This window comes from Coffea arabica, chromosome 3c, assembly GCF_036785885.1.
Source record: "Coffea arabica cultivar ET-39 chromosome 3c, Coffea Arabica ET-39 HiFi, whole genome shotgun sequence".
Taxonomy (NCBI): Eukaryota; Viridiplantae; Streptophyta; class Magnoliopsida; order Gentianales; family Rubiaceae; genus Coffea; species Coffea arabica.
Window position 1 is genome coordinate 16,845,964 of NC_092314.1, and position 19,758 is coordinate 16,865,721.

General features: G+C 34.4%; 1 protein-coding gene across 1 annotated transcript; it reads left to right on the forward strand.

Moving 5' to 3' along the window:
* The first annotated feature begins 13,678 nt into the window (after positions 1–13,678).
* On the forward strand, positions 13,679–19,351 carry LOC113734812 (glucose-6-phosphate 1-dehydrogenase, chloroplastic). The gene is made up of 10 exons (XM_027261541.2): positions 13,679–14,000; positions 14,652–14,812; positions 14,947–15,041; positions 15,128–15,242; positions 17,076–17,281; positions 17,363–17,512; positions 17,606–17,726; positions 17,964–18,193; positions 18,298–18,498; positions 18,894–19,351. The coding sequence occupies exons 1-10, from the start codon at positions 13,775–13,777 to the stop codon at positions 19,141–19,143; spliced, it is 1,755 nt and encodes a 584-aa protein (XP_027117342.1). The 5' UTR covers positions 13,679–13,774; the 3' UTR covers positions 19,144–19,351.
* The last annotated feature ends 407 nt before the right edge of the window (positions 19,352–19,758 follow it).

The window sequence follows — 19,758 nt, forward strand, 5'->3', positions numbered from 1 at the left end:
CCGTTTCATCCCTCATATTTCATAAAAATATTCTTTTCGTCCCTCACTTTTAAAATGAAGCAAATTTGTCCCTGACATTTAAAAATTAAAGCCATTACATCATTGAACCTAATTTTCAATTTGAATCAAACCATTCAATAATCCAGTAATAAATTTTGAAAATAGAATTGACAGATCACTCGGTTAACTTCATCATATTTACATGACATTTATTAAACCAAAAAAATAAAAATTATAACATAAAAGGTCATTCTTTGTCTTGGAATAGTAGAGTTTTTTTTTTGGTAAATCTTTTCATGCACTATTAGTATATCCGCTTGTGAATCTAGATGTGTATCATAAATATAAATTTTGATGTTTAAATTAAAATTAAAATGATATGATGGTACATAAAACCGTCAATGTATACAATAATAATGTAGGAAAGATTAATTTTTCTTTTTTATGTTATAATTTTTTATTTTTTATTTTTAGGTTCATTAAATTTCACATGAAAATCAGGTTGAGTTAACCAAGTGATCTACCAATTATACCCCCAAACTTTGTCATCAGATTGATTGGTGGTTTGATTCAGATTGAAATTTGGATTCAGGGATGTAATAATTTCAGTTTTTAAATGTGAAGGACGAAATTGCTTCGTTTTAAAAGTAAGGGACGAAAAGAATATTTTTGTGAAATGTGAAGAATGAAACCTATCATTTGCCCTTTATCTTAATAGATTCAAAGAATCCCTAAACAAACTACCAAATACTTCCTGAAACCCATTAACCAGAGATCTTAAACTCCTAGATACTTACAATCTCACAGACATTATTAATTGAATCTTATCTAAATTGGTGAAACCAATATCAATTCAAAACCTCCAGTTTGAAATTGCTCTTCTCAAAGAGGAAATTAGAGCAATCAAGGAAAAACAAGAACTTAATAGCCTTGTCCTACAAAACCATGCTACCTTACAATCAAAATCCTTGCAAATCTTACTAGAGAACTCAACCACACAAGATGATATAGAATTCCTAAACCATCCAGAATTTCTCACAAAATTGTTGGTTCAGATCAAGCTAGTTATTTGGGATGACTATATACTTAAAACAGAAACCCTCTTTGATATAGGAACTAACCTTAGTTTTATTCAAGAAGGACTTGTTCCCACCAAATTGTTTGAAACAACTAAGGAAGAACTCTGAGGAGCAAATTGCTCTAAATTAGACATTCATTTTAAACTCTCTAGTGTGACAATCTAATTTTTGACAGTTTTGATCAAAGAAACCTTTCTTCTAGCCAATGACCTTTCAGACAATATAATGCTAGGAATTTTCTTCATTTTATCACTTGTTTCTTACCTAGTTACTCATAAAGGAATCGTGCCACAAAATTATGGCTCAGAAGCCCTTCTTCCTTTTTTTAAAAAACTAAAACAAAATTAGATCCCTAGGCAAAACATTCAATCTAACCAAAGAATTGTTTTCTAATCTCTCTTGCAGGAAAATATCCATTGAAGAAACGACCAACTCCTTCCAACCTCTTGAAGAAACTGAAGAACATCTTTCTATAAAACTTACAGATGATGCTATCTCACATCTCATGGCAGATCATTATTCCTATCAACAAAAATATGGAGAATCTAGAATTAGAAATTATGATACTATATTCTATGATTGTGAAACCAATGATGGATCCCTGTTTATCTCAAACACAAGCATGGCAATGTTTGTATAAGGCCTACAAACTCAATTCAAATCTTAAAAATCAATGCTTCATAAAGATGAGAAAGGTCTGGAGGATGATTCTTGGTAGACAATGGCTCAGCAAACGAGGAGTTAAAGCATCACAATATGATGACTAGATTCGAGAAATATTAGAAGAAATATTTGCAACCATCTTCTAAAAGATGCTTGAAAGAACTCTAAAAACTAAAGTAAAAATGAAGAAATCAACAAAGGCGGTCTTCATCACGCTAGGGCGAATATTTAACTCCTTCTTGTGGGATAAGGCGCCGGACTCTAAGCGGATCCATTGGGCGGCGTGGGAGAAATTATGCTACCCCACGGAGGAGGGGGGTTTGGGATTCAGGTCCTTGGAGGACATGAGTATGGCATTCTCCTACAAGCTATGGTGGAGGCTGCGACAAAGGGGACCCATCTGGTCAGACTTTATGTTCTCTAAATATATAGGGAACCAACACCCGTTCCAGGTAGAATTAGCACGGGCAACGGGGACATGGAAACGCCTTACGGGCATACGGGAGATGGCTGAAGCTCACATCGGGAATGGTGGATTTCTGGCTGGACATCTGGTGTGACCTTGGACCCTTACGTACCTTGGTGCCGGCGAGTAGTGACAGGCCACATTTTTTGGTAGCTGAATTCCTGGGACGGGCTGGGTGGAATAGGGACCGTCTCCTGCATTGGCTTCCGAGTCACCTCGTGGATGTGTTTGTGGGGGTTCCATTCGACCTTGATGGGTAGGATCAGATCATGTGGGCAGGGTCGGGTACGGGGTGCTTCTCGCTCACCTCTGTGTGGGAGCTATGTCGGCAGCGCTGCGGGACATTCTCCATGCATACTAGGGTATGGAATAAGGGGGTGCCGCTGAAGATGTCTATATTTGCCTGGAAACTCTTGCACAACTTTGTCCCCTTAGATTCGGCCCTCCGACGGAGAGGGCTAGCCGTAGTATCTAGATGCTCCTGTTGCCTAGCAGAGGAGGAGTCGTTGCCCCACCTGTTCGTCAAGGGTCCGGTGGCAAAAGAGGTTTGGGGGCACTTTGGTACCATGTTTGGCATGGCACGCTTGCCGCTCGATGAACTCCAACTTCTGTGGAGGAAATGGGCTACATCGCGACCTAACATCCCGCCACACCATATCCGCTGTATCCTTCCTATTCTTGTTTCATGGTTCCTCTGGCAGGGACGAAATAAGGCTCGTTTTGAGGGACAGGAGTTTTCGGCCCAGAGGGTTGTCTGGGAAGTGGTTAATTTCGTCTATGACTTGGGGCGAGCAAGGAAGCTTGAGAGAGCACAGTTCTATGGGGATCTGGATAGCGAATGGGTGAGTTGGTCAACTACGGTCACTCGAACACGGCAGGCTGTGGCGGTAACATGGGTGAGGCCTCCCGCTCCATGGTGTAAACTAAATACGGATGCCAGTGTGGTTAATGGGAGGGCTAGTGGAGGAGGGGTACTGCGAGACTCGAATGGTAGAATGGTTTTCGCCTTCTACAAGGAGTTTGGGGAGAAGGGGGTGCTGCAGGCTGAGGCGTTGGCAGTGCTGGAGGGGTTGAGCCTGTGTGCCACAAGAGGGCTACATGGAGTCCTGGTGGAGGTTGATTCAGCAGCTTTGGTGTCGCTAGTCAAGTCCTCGACACTTGGAGGCTGGGCATATTGCAGTGTGCTAAGGAAGATTCGCAGGCTTCTAGGTCAGGTGTCTAGTTCGTTTCAGCACATCTTTCGAGAAGCAAACATGGTCGCAGATAAGTTGGCTGCTCTGCAAGGGTTCCCGAATATGGTCTTTGATTCTATCTATCTTCTTCCCCGGGAAATCCGAGGCTATTTGGCGTTGGATGCTAGGGAATTTCCATCAGTTAGGTTAGTACACTGTTAGGGGGTTGGGCCCTTCCAGCCGATTCTCTATCGTTTCTGTAATCATCTCCCAATTTTGGGGCCTTAATAAAAGGTGATTTTTAAAACCAAAAAAAAAAAAAAAAAAAGGAATGCATCAAGCTGGCTGAACTTGCTAATGCTGTTCCAAGAACTCATATCTAAATCAAGATAGTAGTTAGAACAAAAAATTGAAGACAAGAATAATCAAAAATAATTTAGTTAGAATTCACCGCAGTACTGAAAATCACTATAACAATCAAACAAGTTACTTTGCAAACATGGCAGGAGAAATTTGCATTGTACACTGTAGCGATACTATCCGTTGTAGAACAAAAATTTTGCTATAAAAACCCCCTCAAACTCATCATTTCAAACACACTAGTTCTTCAGCTTACTTTTCTCTCTAAGTTGAAGAATTCTCTCATCCTTCTTCCTAGAAAACATTTAGTTTAGGCTTTAGCTTGGAGTCAAACTTCAATCAAGTTCCGATCAATCTTCATTCTTGTGAGCTTCTAAACTCCAAACTTCAATAAACTTCTTTTTAAATTTGTCTTATATTATTATATTATCAATGGTCGGCTAAGCCACCTAGATACTCTTATTATTTACTTTCCTTACTTTCTTGATATTATACTTGCTATTAACGGTCAGTTCAACCATCTGAATTCATAGTGGCAATTTTTCTATGTCCCACTTCCGTACTCTGCTTTAGTTACTATTTCTAGTTTTAGAAACTATATATATGTATATGTATGTATATATATATAGTTAATAGTTTTTATTTTTGTTTAGAAAATATATTATCACTATTTGGATAACTTATAATGATCTAAAAATGTAAATTCATTTATTTCATATATTTCTAGTATGTAAAATTAAAATGAATTGTATGCAAAATTAATTGAGAAAAAGCAAACAAGAAATAGAAAGTAAAATGATTTAACTGTAAGTTTCACTTAATTTTAAAAAATTTTGAAGTGGTTAGACTATAAAAGAGTAAATTATCTTGTATCATTAGACATGATTGGAAAAAATTTAACATATGTAGATAGTGAAAAACAATTTTGTTGGCATCTAATAATACCTATTAGCAGATTGAATATTACATCTAAAATTATTTTAACACTGTAGGGATATTTTAAAATAGCTCCAAATAAAAACATTGGTTGGAATCATGCTACTCCAATTGGCAATAGTAAAAAGGTTACAAAATCCTCCCTTTGTACTATTGAAAGTGTCATACTTTCCTTTTTATCTATCTTACATTGATTGTCACTTGCCAAAATTGACAATGAAAACTTTCACACATTTCCTTTCCATACCCTTCAATGTGACAGTCTTTTTTTTTTTATTTATTGTTTAGTGGACCCAATTATGCACTTACCAAGTACAAACACCGCACTTAATAGTGTATGACTCCCACGTGAAAATGCAAATAACAATCGTGCATGACACTTTCCTTTAAGCAGTTTGAAGAAATTTCATTCTTTTGGGTCCCATATGTCTTGTCACATTTTGTGACCTTTCTATCATTCAACCACATATGAATACTTTGAAAGTCAAGCGAGATATTACCGGAACGTAAACCCAAATCATTTAAACATCTTGCACTGTTGATAATAATTGCAAGTCCTGATGTGCAATATACTTTTTGAGATGAAGGGAGTATAATTATTGCGATAAAATTTTACATGGAAGAGTTACAAGAATGAAACAACATATTAGACATGCAGCAAGACAAGTAGATGCATGTCCAAAAGTTCCAAAACAAGTAATAGAGTTTTTTTTTTTAAAACACTTGAATCAACGTAAGAATACAAGTGTTGTAATACAAAGCAAAAAAGAAACATTGCTCCAATCCATAAACTTCCTGGATGAAAATAAGGATGATGATGTCTTCGACATTGATGAACAAGAAATGGAAGCTTAAAAAAAAAGCAATACAAGCGTGCTATGAGAGATAGTAAATACATGATATTTATAGAATAGAGCATATGCATTCTATATTTGGAAGTCAGCCAATGATGGGTTTTATGCTTGTTATATATATTGAAATATGTAAGAAGTAATATATCATTTTTAAAGTACAAGACTTATTTAATAAAAAAAATATTACTAGTTTTTATGTGTTATATTACAAGGAGTAGCAGTTCAAACATACCCCATCTATTATCCTCTGAAAATAAAAGAGATTTTTTTTAATAGAATTTTAAGTTTAAGGTAGGAGGTCTGGGGTCCAAAGGAGTCAATCCATTCATGTTTCCCTCCAAAAACAAGTTAGTAAAAAAATTATTTTTGAAAGAAAATGTCAAAAAAGTTGTAAGGCAATTTTAAAATTCTTCTGTTTTAACGCCATACGATTTCATAACCCAATCTATTATCTTTTGGAAATAAAAGAGTTTTTTTCATGGAATTGTAGGAGGTTTGGGTCCAAAAGAATTGTATCAATCATTGATTGATTATAAGGACCACAATCAGGCTCATGAAATGGTATAGCATTAAAATGGAAGAATTTTGAAATTGCTTCTTTGACATTTTCTTTTAAAAATAAATTTTTTTACTGACTCGTTCTTGGAGGAAAACATGTATGGATCGACTCCTTTGAACGCCAAACCTCCTACCTTAAACTTATTCTATGAAAATGTTCTTTTATTTCCAAAGGATAATAGATTGGATATACTTGAACGGCTACTCCTTGAAACATAACACATAAAAGCTAATAATATTTTTTTATTAAATAAGTCTTGAACTTTGAAAATGGTATATTAATTCTTACATATTTTAATATATGTATTAGGCATAAATTCCATGATTGGCCGACTTCCAGATACAAAATGCTTACATTGCCCTTCCATAAATGCCATATATCTACTTTCTTTCATAGCTTGTTTGCATTATTTTTTTTTTGCCAAAGCTTCTATTTCCTGCTCGTCAATATTGAAGGCATCATCATCGTTATCATCCAAATCTCTATTAAGGAGATTTATGGACTGGAGTAGTGCTTCTTTTTTTTCTTTGGATTGCAGTTCTTGTACTCTTACCTTGACTCAAATATTTTTTTATTTTAAAAACTTTATCACTTCACATGCCTCTACTTGTTCTGCTACATGTCCAATATGCTGCTTCATCCTTTTAACTCCTCCATGTACAATTTTACCACAATAATTGCGTTTTATAAATTTTTTATCATTGTCGATTGGAGTAGTATGATCCCAACTAATGTCTTGATTTCGAACCATTTTAAAATGTCCCTACATTGTTAAAATAATTTTAGATGTGATATTCAACATGCTAATAGATAATATTAGATGCCAATAAAATTATTTTCCACTATCTACATATACTCAACTTTTTCTAATCATGTTTAATTGTACAAAATAATTTACTCTTGTCTAATCCGTCTACTTCAAATTTTCAAACTCAAGTGGAAATTGCGGTTAAGTTGTTTTACTTTCTATTTCTTTGTTGCTATTTGTCAATTAATTTGCCTAAAATTCATTTTAACAAAAATAATAGAAATATATGAAACAAATGAATTGACAGTTTTGGATCATTGTTATCCAAATAATTATAATATTTTCTAAACTAAGAAAAAAAAAATACTAACATTATATATATTTATTGAATAAATAGTTGTCAATCTAAACTAAGTAATTATATCGTTAAGAATATGTAAAATGCGCCAAAATACATTATATAAGTTTGTAAATCACATAATTGATATACTATATAATAATCTAGGAAAAGAGAGTAAACTAGAAATAAAATCATTAATAGTTACAAATAAATGATTTTAGCATCAAATTTATTTTGAGACTACATTAAAACTAAAACATTTTGTAATCAAAATGATGAAATTAGTAAACATAACTAAACAGACCTTTTACTCCCGTTGCACGTGAGGGACATGATTGATTGATTCGTAATTACACGTGTGATGATGCTGAAATCTTCCACGCCCTGAGTTAAAATTTGGATCTTTACTCCACTAGATTGGGCTAAGTCCAAGTGACGTTGGAAAGTTTTGTTTAGTTTTCAAAGAATTTTCCTCTTATCCTTTTTTTTTTTCCAAGCCAGTAAATGACTTTTGTTAACTTACAAATTTAAACCCCGAGAAAACTACAAAAGTCGGCAACTCTTGAGGTTCCTCAGGAGACTTATAAACTAACCCAAATCCCCCCCAACCCCGATATGGGATAACCCCCCAAGTAGGGCAGCTGCTACTAAAACCTAAAGAGACCCTATTAACCCCGGTCCAGACGGTTGTCTTTTTTTCAAACCAGTGAATGACTTTTTGTTAATTTACAAACCTAAATCTCGAGAAAATCACAAAAGCCGGCAACTCTCGAGATTCCTCAGGAGACTTATAAACTAACCCAAATCCCCCCCTCCAACCCCGACGTGGGATAACCCTCAAGCAGGGCAGCTGCTACTAAGACCTAAAGATCCTCTTATCCTCTTATCCTCTATTTTCTCATTCCTCTCTCTCTCTCTCTCTCTCTCTCTCTCTCTCTCTCAAATATATCAGCTTTTAGAGACAAAAATATACTAGAAGAAATACTTCAGCCCTATCACTCTATCATTGCTTCTGCCTCTCTAACATTCAAACTCCTTCTGCCCAGAGGACATATCTCCCTACTCGACCCTCCACTCAATTTTTCCTCCTCCAGTTCCTCTCCCTTACACGTTAGTTTTCCCTTAGCCTTCCCTCTGTTATTGAGACAACAAAGGAAAACATTCTCCTTTTTTTTTTGTTAACAAAAAAAGCAGAGACTCTTTCATCTCTAACTCAAGAAAGTGGAGATGATTTTCATTAAAGTTTTTAGCTTCTTCAGTTTGAACACCTTCTTTGTATAATCAGTTTGAACACCTTCTTCACAAGAAGGCAATTTTTTGTTGGCTAATGCTAGGAAATATGCAGATGGGATTTACTTTTTGGAAAGTGAGTGTATAGCCTATTCAATTTGCTTTGTAAGTTTTGTTACAATTTGCACTGGTGAGGATGTTGAGCTGCATGTTGCAGTCTTTTTGTCTCCAATAAGTCTAATTTATGATTCCCGATTTAACTCAGCAAAACTTGATGAGTTTTAACGACATCTAGTCTCGTAGAGTTGACTCGGCCAAAATGAACTCCGAAACATGTCTACAGTATCGTAGTATTGGTAAACTCCGTTCCAGTTATGATTCTATGAATCGCCCGAGTCCAGTATTGGGCAAACTCTATTCCCGTTATGAATTACTCGAGTCATCTTGGACTCGGGGGAGATGGCGAACATTATAAGATTTCATGCTTGAACTAGATATGCAGTCGCCTTCTTTCAGTCTCCAGTTAGAGTCAGTAGTGTTAAAAATGGATGTGGACTTTTGCTCGAGACTACCTAATTATTCTGTGCCATTTAAGATTGATAAATATGTAAAGCCGTGTTAAACTGAAGTTAATACTAATAAACAAAGGAACTTTTCTTCCATATTTGGGTGAACGCTTGATGATGTTTTTTTTTTTTTTTTCCCATTTCAGTAAAGGTGAGTTAATCCAGAGCTGCTGATAGTAGGCTGTTTTTTTTTTTTTTTTGCTCGTTATCTTGTACTTTTAAGAGCAATCTGAGTTCTTCTTCCTGCCATAAATACTCACTCCCTGTTATAGATTACAGAAGAAAAGCAGTGGTTTCTTTTCTTTGTTTTCTGATTTAAGTCCTTGATGGTAATTGCCAAATGAAGCATGATAAATTTCATGTAAACTGCTTGAAGTACTGTCGATGCCTCTAGATTTCAGAACTTCTAGCATTGAGAGAGAGAGAGAGAGCATCAAGCCAGCTTCTAATGCTGGTTATGCAGTTACTTTTGAGGGAGATGCGTCGAGCAGTCATTGATTACTCGGATGACCTTTTTTTTTCCGTGGCTGAATCTATGTTTGAAGATATCCAGAATTTGTTAGGAGCAACTTGAAGGCTATGAGTTACTGTGGTAAACCAAAATTGTAACAAATGGTATGGTATCTTAACCAACTACTCCTAGAGGAGTTGACCACCAAAAAAAACTATAAAACTCTATTTAAGTATAGGTCAAGAATCAAGTCTTTTGGCCTGTATTTTAATATCTAAATTTTTCTGAAAATATTTCGTCAGCGGGTGCATAGGCATCTGTTTGGACCGATAGTTGATTCACTGAATTTCTATTGACCTGTTTAGATCCTCCTCCCTTAGTGTAGAGTAAGAGTAATTATAGTTTGGACCGGCGGTGATTCACCGGATTCCCCTTGACCTGTTTAGATCCCCTAATGTGGAGTAAGAGTAATTGTGGCATAAAATCTATGGTGTGTTAAAAAAAAAAAAAGAGTATAGTATCTTGCTAGACATGCTAAATTTGTCATTAATCAAAATTTGTGGGAGCATGATGTTCCAAAATTTCTCCAGCCTATCATTATGGCTGATTTACTGAGCAATTAAAGTTCGTGATTTTTGCATTTAAAAAAAAGAAAAGAAAAGTATGAAACCTCAAACAACGACAAGACAACTAAGTTTCTTATAAACACTTAATTTAATTCTTTCGAGGCTTAAGCTTCAAAAAGAGTATTGAGAGAGGATTTTGGTGGCAATGCTGCTATTTTGCATTGGCTGATGGGTTCAAATTCAGTTCTCCAATTGATTCCTATGGATCCAAAAATGGGACAGCATTAGAAACCAATGAAAGTAAGCTAACGATCTGGGCCAGGTGATAGTGCCAAGCTCTGCATATACATTAGGCCTATAATTGAGCGTTAGTTAGTTTCTGCCTATTGGTAATAAAATAATTTAAAGGGTAAAATACAGTGACCAAAGGTAGTCTAATTTGTATGTAAAGTACAGCCTTTGTAGAGAAGAAATGCTTTTCTAAGACGAATTTTTCTTTTTTTTTTTTAAATAAAAAATTGAAATTTCATAAACTTTCTAACAAATTTGCCATTAGAAATGACACAACAAAAATCTTGAGAATCTCTCCACCAAAAGACGTAATTATATATGAATTTTGCATTCTCAACTAGCACATGAGCGACTTTATTATGATTCAATGTGGAATTAAAACTTAATATCATGAACTTCATTTCTTAGAAACTTAAAGGGAAAATCGTTCAAAAAACCTTTCATATTTTACAAAATGACTTTTTTCGTCCATTACTTTTAAAAGTGCACTTTTACGTCCCTTACAAATTTATATTGATTAAATCTGGTCCCTATCTAGGTTTCCGACTAGTTTTTTGTCGGAATCCACCACGTACCTTGCACGTGATCATTTTTAAGGGCAAAATTGTCAAATCAAAATTTACATAATTCAATCCATAGTCTCTCACATTTCACAAAATGAATTGTTTTGTCCTTCACATTTCACAAAATGAATTGTTTCGTCCCTTACATTTTACATTTCACAAAAATGAATTTTTTCATCCCTCATATATTACAAAATAAATTTTTTCATTTCTCATTGTTCATGTGTATGAATAACTTTTTTTTAAACTAATTTATATATCTATTTGATCTCACATGGACAATACAAATAACATGTAATATATCTCTATTTAATTTTCACTTAAACATACTATTTATGTGAAATTAAAATAGATATATATATATAGGGGTTTAAAAAAATTGTTAGTTTTTCACTCATGTTCATTCCTTTTACTCGAAAATTGAAAACAAAGAAGACATTTAATTCTAAACATTATCAAGTGTTTATATCGAATTAAATTTAGACAAAAAAAATAAACAAAGGAAAAGTATCACAAAAAGAAGTAAGTAATTGACACTTTCAAATTTTAAAATAATCATAAGGTAAGAAATTTAATTGTTGGACTTAAAGGTAGTGAGTAAAAATTTCAGATTTAAATTGTAATTTGTTAGCATTCGAATTAACATCGATTAATTAGATACTCTTATTAAACAACTCAATTAATGAATTATTACTAAAATAGAAAAGATTACAAATATTGAATAGATTCACATCGTGAAATCACACACACACACACACACACACACACACATATATATATATATATAGGTTTAAAACAAAATTATTAGATTTAAACCCATGTACATATTGATTTGTTTAGGTGAAATTAAATAGAGATATATTATATATTATTTGTACTGTTTAGATAAAATCAAATATATATATTCATGAATTCAAAAAAATAAAAACTATTCGTACACGTGGTCAATGAGAGATAAAAAAATTCATTTTAAGAAATCTGAGGGATGAAAAAATTTATTTTGTGAAATGTAAAGGACGAAACGATTCATTTTGTGAAATGTAAGGGACTATAGATGGATTATGTAAATTTTGATTTGACAATTTTGCCCCTAAAAAATGTCACATGCAAGTCATGTGATGAATTCCGGCCAAAAACTAGTCGAAAACCTAGATAGGGACCAAATTTGATCAATGTGAATTTGTAAGGGACGTAAAAGTTCATTTTTAAAAGTAAAGGACGAAAAAAGTCATTTTACAAAATGTGAGGGACGTTTTGAACGATTTTCCCAAACTTAAATATTATAAAAGGTTTATGGGGTGCCAAAACCCAGTGTGGAAAATTTATTTAATCACCAACTTAAATTGATTCACGAATGTTAAAAAAAAAAAGTTGCCTGTACTTGTTCAAATAGTACCCCGTTTAGTATGTTAAGTATTGATCTTTTGTAAGAAAAAAGGTTTATTTGGTCTGTAATTTAAATTCATTAACTGCACATTAAAACCTATTAATGCTTTTTCTATGTTGAACTTCATATGTTTAATGTGCATAATGACATTCATTAAAGTGCACATTGCTATTTAGTGAAGTGCACATTATTAATCAAGGAAAAGGAAAATGATGAGTTTGTTTGGACAACAAGAAGTTGGAATAAAAATTTCAGATTTTGTTTTGCTTGCATCATACATACAATTCTTAATCACATTTTTATCTCATATACATCACATCACAAAAAGTGCTACAGTAACTGGATCAATTCATTGTGACATGTACCTGATGCCCAATTCAATATGCCAACCTAAGAATAGACTGAAAAAGAAAATTCCACCACAGGATATGATTGGGATGTGAAGACTTATTAGGCTTTTTGTTTTTTAATTGTTTTAAGCTACTTGGGTAATTTGGTAAATTTGTTTTGGAGTTTATTTTTTTACTACTTCTTGATTAGAGGTAAATTCCCTCTTTATGAATTACCCAAAAGTTATCAATAGTGCTCTAAAAATTTTTAAGCTGTTAAAGATGTGAGTAAGAATAACGGCAAATCTTTTGATTTATATGCAAAATTGACACATTTTATATCGTAAATTTTGTAAATTATGCATGTAAAACTAATAAGATGATAATTTTTTTAATCGATCTAGTACCTAATATACAAGGAGTTCTTGTAAAAAAATAGAATTAATCTTCTATATACTGACAGTGTATATATTTTTACCATTGAATGCATGACACATAGTCTAAATTTGAATTTGAAACCCAAATTTTGCACATGTGTCGTGTATTTAATCATGATAGTGTATACACTGCCAGTATATATAAAATTCACTCAAAAAAATATACTATACCAATTTGATATATGTAAACTAAAAAGTCACAATCCAAACAAGGCGTATTTCATAAAATTACAAAACTAACAATTCCATCATTCGCCTGTGAAAAATTTATTGCAAGCAATGCACAACTTTGAATCCGCCACTCGTTAATCCTACTTAAAATTTAGGGTATAAAACATTGGATTCTATTTAGAATTGCAACGCATTAGCATTTGAGAAAGTATGATGATCTTTTAAAAATAATTTACTACTTATATACATTTTTTTATTATTCTTTTTTACACCATCAATGTATATATACTAATTGATGCGTGTATACTTATTGATTTGGATGCATGTTAACTTTAAATTCCAACATCAAATTTTGTATTTGTAACGTAAATCTAAATCTGTCTAATGTAAACTACATAAAAGATTTAACATTTTTTTTGCTCTTTGATTTTGGGTACAACATATGCGTGCCCTCCAACTGGCTGAATAGGTGGCCATGCCCGTTATCCAACCAACAAGAATCAGTGGACATCAATTAATCGATTTCTGCAGATATTTATTGATCAAGGTTCAAATTCATCTGGGCTATACACGTTTTGATCATCGTCAGAAGCATCACCAAACTGCATGGCTGCTCAGCTTTCCCCCTCTTCTTCCTCTTCATCATCCACACTCTCATTCTCATCAGACCGCTACACTAGGAAGTGTTACTGTAAACAGTTCAGTCGTGTATGTTACCGAGCCCATTCTTCCATATGGGTTCCCAAAATTTTTTCAAGAATCCATTCGAGAAATCCTTCTGATCTTAATTCCTCCAATGGGTACCCTCTAAATGCAGTTTCTTTGCAAGATGGTGAGCAATTTTTCACCTTTTTAGTGATTTTTTTACACTAGGAACCTGAGTAACTTTATTTTTGATTGGTTAAGCTCTATCGCTGCATTTCCTGGTTGTTCATTTTGGCATTTAGTCCATTTGCTGTTCAGAACTAAGATTCAATTTCTTGATCATTTGGAATATTAGTTGTCTTTATGTCATTTGTAGCTTACTTTTGTGCAAATTGAGCAACTGAAGTTCTTTTTTTGTGCTTTGTAATAAAGCAGAGTCCCAAGAAGAGAAGCAACAAAATTGTAATAAAGTAGAAAAAGAAGTTTAATTAATGATTTATCATTTTGAAAATTGAAACACTAACACGGGCCACATGCCAATATAGAAGAATTTAATTGCAGAGATAAGTATGGACCTGTACTAGACATTTTTAAGGAAATTAATGAGGACATTCACAATATTGGGATTCCAGAATTATAGAATTTGGTCTCATATTCTACCAGTCCCTTCCATTGACTACTGACATCACTTGATTGGCATGTTTTTAAGTCGTTCTTTTGGCTTATTGATGGCTCAAATTTCAAAGCACCATTCACTGGAATGTAAACTAACAATTTCTTGCTTTTATTATTTTGCAATTCGTATTTTCTTACATGGATACATCAATTTCTTGATAAGGTTCAATGTCAAAGCCCTTAGCAGAAGAAGTACCTGCCTCAAGGCCTGGGGAAGCAGAGACCACTCTCAGCATAACTGTTGTTGGTGCTTCAGGGGACCTTGCCAAGAAGAAGATTTTCCCCGCACTGTTTGCCCTTTTTTATGAAGACTTTCTGCCTGAGGTTATGTTTCTATTTGATTTTCATTTTTGGTTACCTGAGATTCGCAAGAACTAGATAACAGAGAAATGCTTATTGTTGTCATGAGGTCTGGTAAAGCTGTTTCTGAATGTTATTTACTGATCATAATTCTGCAGAACTTCATAGTCTTTGGTTATGCTCGGACCAAAATGACTGACGAGGAGCTGAGAAACATGATTAGCACAACCTTAACATGTAGAGTTGATAAAAGGTGCATGTACATGAAGAAAGGATACCAAAATTCAGCATATAGCCATACATTAACTTTCAGCTAACTTTGTGGTTGAGAACTTGCAGAGAAAATTGCGCAGACAAAATGGAACAATTTCTTATGAAATGTTACTATCATTCTGGTCAATACAGTTCTGAGGATGACTTTGCAAAACTGGACTGCAAGCTCAAAGAAAAAGAGGTGATACCTGTTCTTGCCTAAAGACCTTAACATTTACCATTCTTTTATATGTCAACAAATGGTAATAATTTAAGTTAAAGACAACAAAGTAATTAGTGTGAAATTCTTTAGATGCAAAGTGTTTGATGAAGCATAATAAAACAAATCTGAGCTAATGATTTTGTATATTGATGCCATATAATGGCATAAACATGGATTTAGTGCTCATTGAAACTTTCATACATTAAGCATCTGAGAAACCAGCTTTTCATAAAACTTTAAAGTTATAGAAAATGTATCAGTCCTTCGAAATATGTTCTCATAAACTGCTAATGTTGTTGGATCCTTGGATGTTAGCTTAATCAACATCATGTATTTCAGTTCACATTATGGAAAAGGCCTAATTGAATAACAAAATTGGGCTTTATTCTTGGTTATGCATGGTTATTGTTTTTGCCATTGTCATTTTCTATTTCTATGCATTTATTAATTTGTAGCTTCTGAGCTAAGTTCTGATAATTTGTTATTATTAGGAGCTGTTACCTTTAACTATGCCCTGTACAGAAGGGCAGCTTGCTGTGCACGCGATGCTCCTTGTAGGATTCTGTAGTTCAATAGACGTGCCCAGAAAAGAAAAAGATAAGATGTTTCTGCTTGCTGAAATTGGTGGTGGAATGTAATGTTGTCATTAAAACATTAAATTCATTGTTATTTTATGTACAGGGGATACACTTTAGGCTCAGTTTACAATAAGAAGAAAGTAACCAATGAACTTATGATTTCCTGAGTCTGTGAGCTGTGCCTGAAAATCATTTTCAGCCATGGAAACATCTTCCACTAAATATGTGCCAGCAATATGAGCCAGGGAACACAGACATTAGGGCTTTGATTCCTCAAGGAACATCCTGCCAGAATTATGACGTTACAAGAGCCATCCTTTCAATAGATTAATGCAGAAAATAGTCCTTATCACATATTGTATCTAGTCACAGAACTATGTCCACGGGAACAAACTAATCTTCTGGGCATCCAGCAGGAAGCTGCCATGTTTTGCTTCCTTGTCTTACTTGCAGTTTTTGCGCGTCGAAGGGCAGTGGTAAAGCATAGATATTTGAAGTATTTTCAAGAAGCCACTAAAATAAGCTCTTCAAGTCTCAAATTTTTGATGAAAATGAGGAGTAAGAACTGCAAAGTAAGCTAATTGCAACTCATTCACAAGACAAGTTCATAATAGGAAATGTTAAACAATGTCCTTTACAAGGGCATTTTGGTCTATAACTGTAAATGTACAATTACTGGTCTGTCCACTGTTCAATGAGAGAGTAATCTAATGCTTTTCCTTCATTTCTGTTTTCTTCCTTGAAATTTTTACATTTTGGTCTGCCTTATAAATGGTGGTGGGTGGTGGAGTGTGCTGTAACCTATATTAGCTTAAACATTTTGAGTTTGTTTGTTGAATGCCTTGCTTCTAAGTATAGTTTGATATTTTGGTGTATCCACTGAATGTTCAGTCACCCAAATTGTATAGGTTATGCCCTCATCACTGAACTTTTGGCTAGAATTGACAACACATGTTTGTTATGTAGTTATTTGATCTTTTCTAATAGCCAGTTCTCTCTGAATTTCCTGTAATTTTTGGATCCAAAAAAGGCTGCAAACCAGTTTGCTTTCATGTCAGTTTACAAATTTCTGTGGCCCCTCCTGGTGCTGGACCTTTTTAAACTTATCATGTCATTTAGGAATATGTCAACTGGTAACTCTGTTCTTATCTAATTAAGAAATTTGAAATGTAGATCTCGCCTTCCATACAGTCTTAAACTTGAAATATTGACGGTATTACATTGATATACTCAGGGTGGTAGTCTGTCAAATAGGTTATTTTATTTATCAGTACCGCCAAACATATTTGTGGATGCGGTGAAATGTGCTAGCAATAAAGCTTCTTCAGTAAGTGGCTGGACAAGGGTCATAGTGGAAAAGCCTTTTGGACGTGATTCAGAATCCTCTAGAGAACTGACCAGATGTCTAATGCAGTATCTATCTGAGGATCAAATATTTCGGTAGGCTTTGCTGCACCTTCTTGTAATAAGCCTAAATCACTGACAGTGGATGATTACTTGAGCCTTTTGACTCTTGTTCAGAATTGACCATTACCTGGGAAAGGAACTTGTTGAGAATCTGTCAGTGCTTCGTTTCTCAAATCTGGTTTTTGAGCCTCTTTGGTCAAGAAATTACATACGCAATGTGCAATTTATCTTTTCTGAAGATTTTGGTACTGAGGGACGAGGAGGGTGAGTTTCACTTGTTTTGTTCTGATTAAACAAAGTTTAATAAATTTACTCTTGCAAGAGTTAAAGCCAAGTTGCTAATGTCTTGGATTTTAGATATTTTGACAACTATGGGATTATACGAGATATCATGCAAAATCATCTGTTGCAAATATTAGCATTGTTCGCAATGGAGACACCGGTTAGTTTGGATGCTGAGGACATTAGAAATGAAAAGGTATTTTACTTTATCCGTGTTTTTCTTTGAAAGATCTCTCAATCAATTGAATGCGCTATTCTGTTACTTTGCATTTTCTTTTCGCAAACTAGTTTATAAGAACTCAGTTTTAGTACTGCACTCACCCTTTATGTAAAAGAAAAGCTCTCAAATGCTTGCGAAAATCTCCAAAAGGTCAGTAGAGAAAGCCCCTGTGGAGAAAATGAGTGCCTAGTAATATTACCACTTTGGATTCAGGTCAAGGTTTTGAGATCAATGAGGCCACTGCAGCTTGAAGATGTGATTGTTGGCCAATATAAGGGACACAGCAAGGGTGGTAAATCCTATCCAGGATATATAGATGATCCAACTGTGCCAAAAGACAGTGTTACTCCTACTTTTGCTGCTGCAGCTCTATTTATTAATAATTCTCGCTGGGATGGAGTTCCATTCCTGATGAAGGCAGGCAAAGCTCTCCATATTAGAAAGTAAGTTAATTATCTATCTTTTCCAAAATGCTTGTTAAGTCTCAAACTCTACTTAGGGATATGTATAGTGAAGTGTCCTGACAATTGTCCCTTTGAAAATTCAGAGCTGAGATTAGAGTCCAGTTTAGGCATGTCCCCGGTAATTTGTATAAATGGAATTTTGGAACTGACTTGGATAAGGCTACCAATGAGCTAGTGCTTCGGTTACAACCAGATGAAGCCATATATTTAAAGATCAACAACAAAGTTCCAGGTCTTGGCATGAGACTGGACCGCAGTGACCTTAATCTTCATTATAGTGCCAGGTAAGAGATTTATGATGATATTACATGTCAATTCCTTGATACCTTGATGCATTGGTGAATACTTTATTATATGATTGTTAAACGATTTAAAGCTTTTTCTGGTGCACCAAATATCGCTCTTGGTGCAGTATATCTTTTCCTCCAACTATGTTGCTTGCATAATAAATTTATATTACATCTAACAGACAATTGACAAACTGTTGCTTAAACTGAAAATTTTAGTAATTAAATTCTCTTGGGATGCTTTTCCTCGTAAAGAGTTCACTAATTTAAACAGAAAAATTTGAAGGAGCTAACTGGGAAAATATCTCTGTTTCCAGACAACAAAAGATTATAGACATTTTGGTAGCTAATCCTCATCAAGTTTCATTCTACATTCTGATTTATGTTTGAAGGTATAGAAGAGAGATACCAGATGCCTATGAAAGACTCCTCCTAGATGCAATAGAAGGAGAAAGAAGGTTGTTTATTAGAAGCGACGAGCTTGATGCTGCGTGGGCACTATTCTCACCATTGCTGAAAGAACTTGAAGAGAAGAAAATTGCTCCCGAGCTGTATCCATATGGCAGCAGGGGACCAGTTGGAGCACATTATCTTGCTGCAAAGCACAATGTCAGATGGGGTGATCTTGCTGGTGAGGATTAGTTGCCAGCTGAAAACTTTCCTATTAGAATTCATACTTGAACTATATGTGCAGTCGCCTTGTTTCAGTCTCTAGTCAGAGTTTGTGTTAAAATTGGATATGAAGTTTTGCTTGACACTAGATAATCATTCTTAGTGTCATTCAAGATTGTTAAATACGTAAAACTATGTCAAATTGAAGTTAATAATAATCAAAGTAATTGTTCTTTTATATTTGGGTGAACACTTGAAGAGGTTTTTTTTCAGTAAAGGTGAGTGATTCGAAGGCAGCCGATAGTAGGGTTACAAGAGGCAATCTAAGTTTATTTGCTGCCATAAATGCTTACTCCCAGTTATGGATTACAGAAACAGCAGTTTCTTTTCTTTGTTTTCTGATTTAAGTCCTTGATCGTAAGTGAAGCATGATAAATTTCATTTCGACTGCTTGAAGTACTGCTGATCCCTCAACAGACGTTGCAAATCTGTGGTGTTGAAATCTGTGTCTTATGTCTTGAAATCTTTTGAGAATCATAACTCAGAGATCAACAAATGTGCCATTAAAAATTTGGAATATATGGATAGTGCATAACGGTCACAGCATCAGCTGAGCCATCTTACCATTTTTTTGTTCTTTTCCAT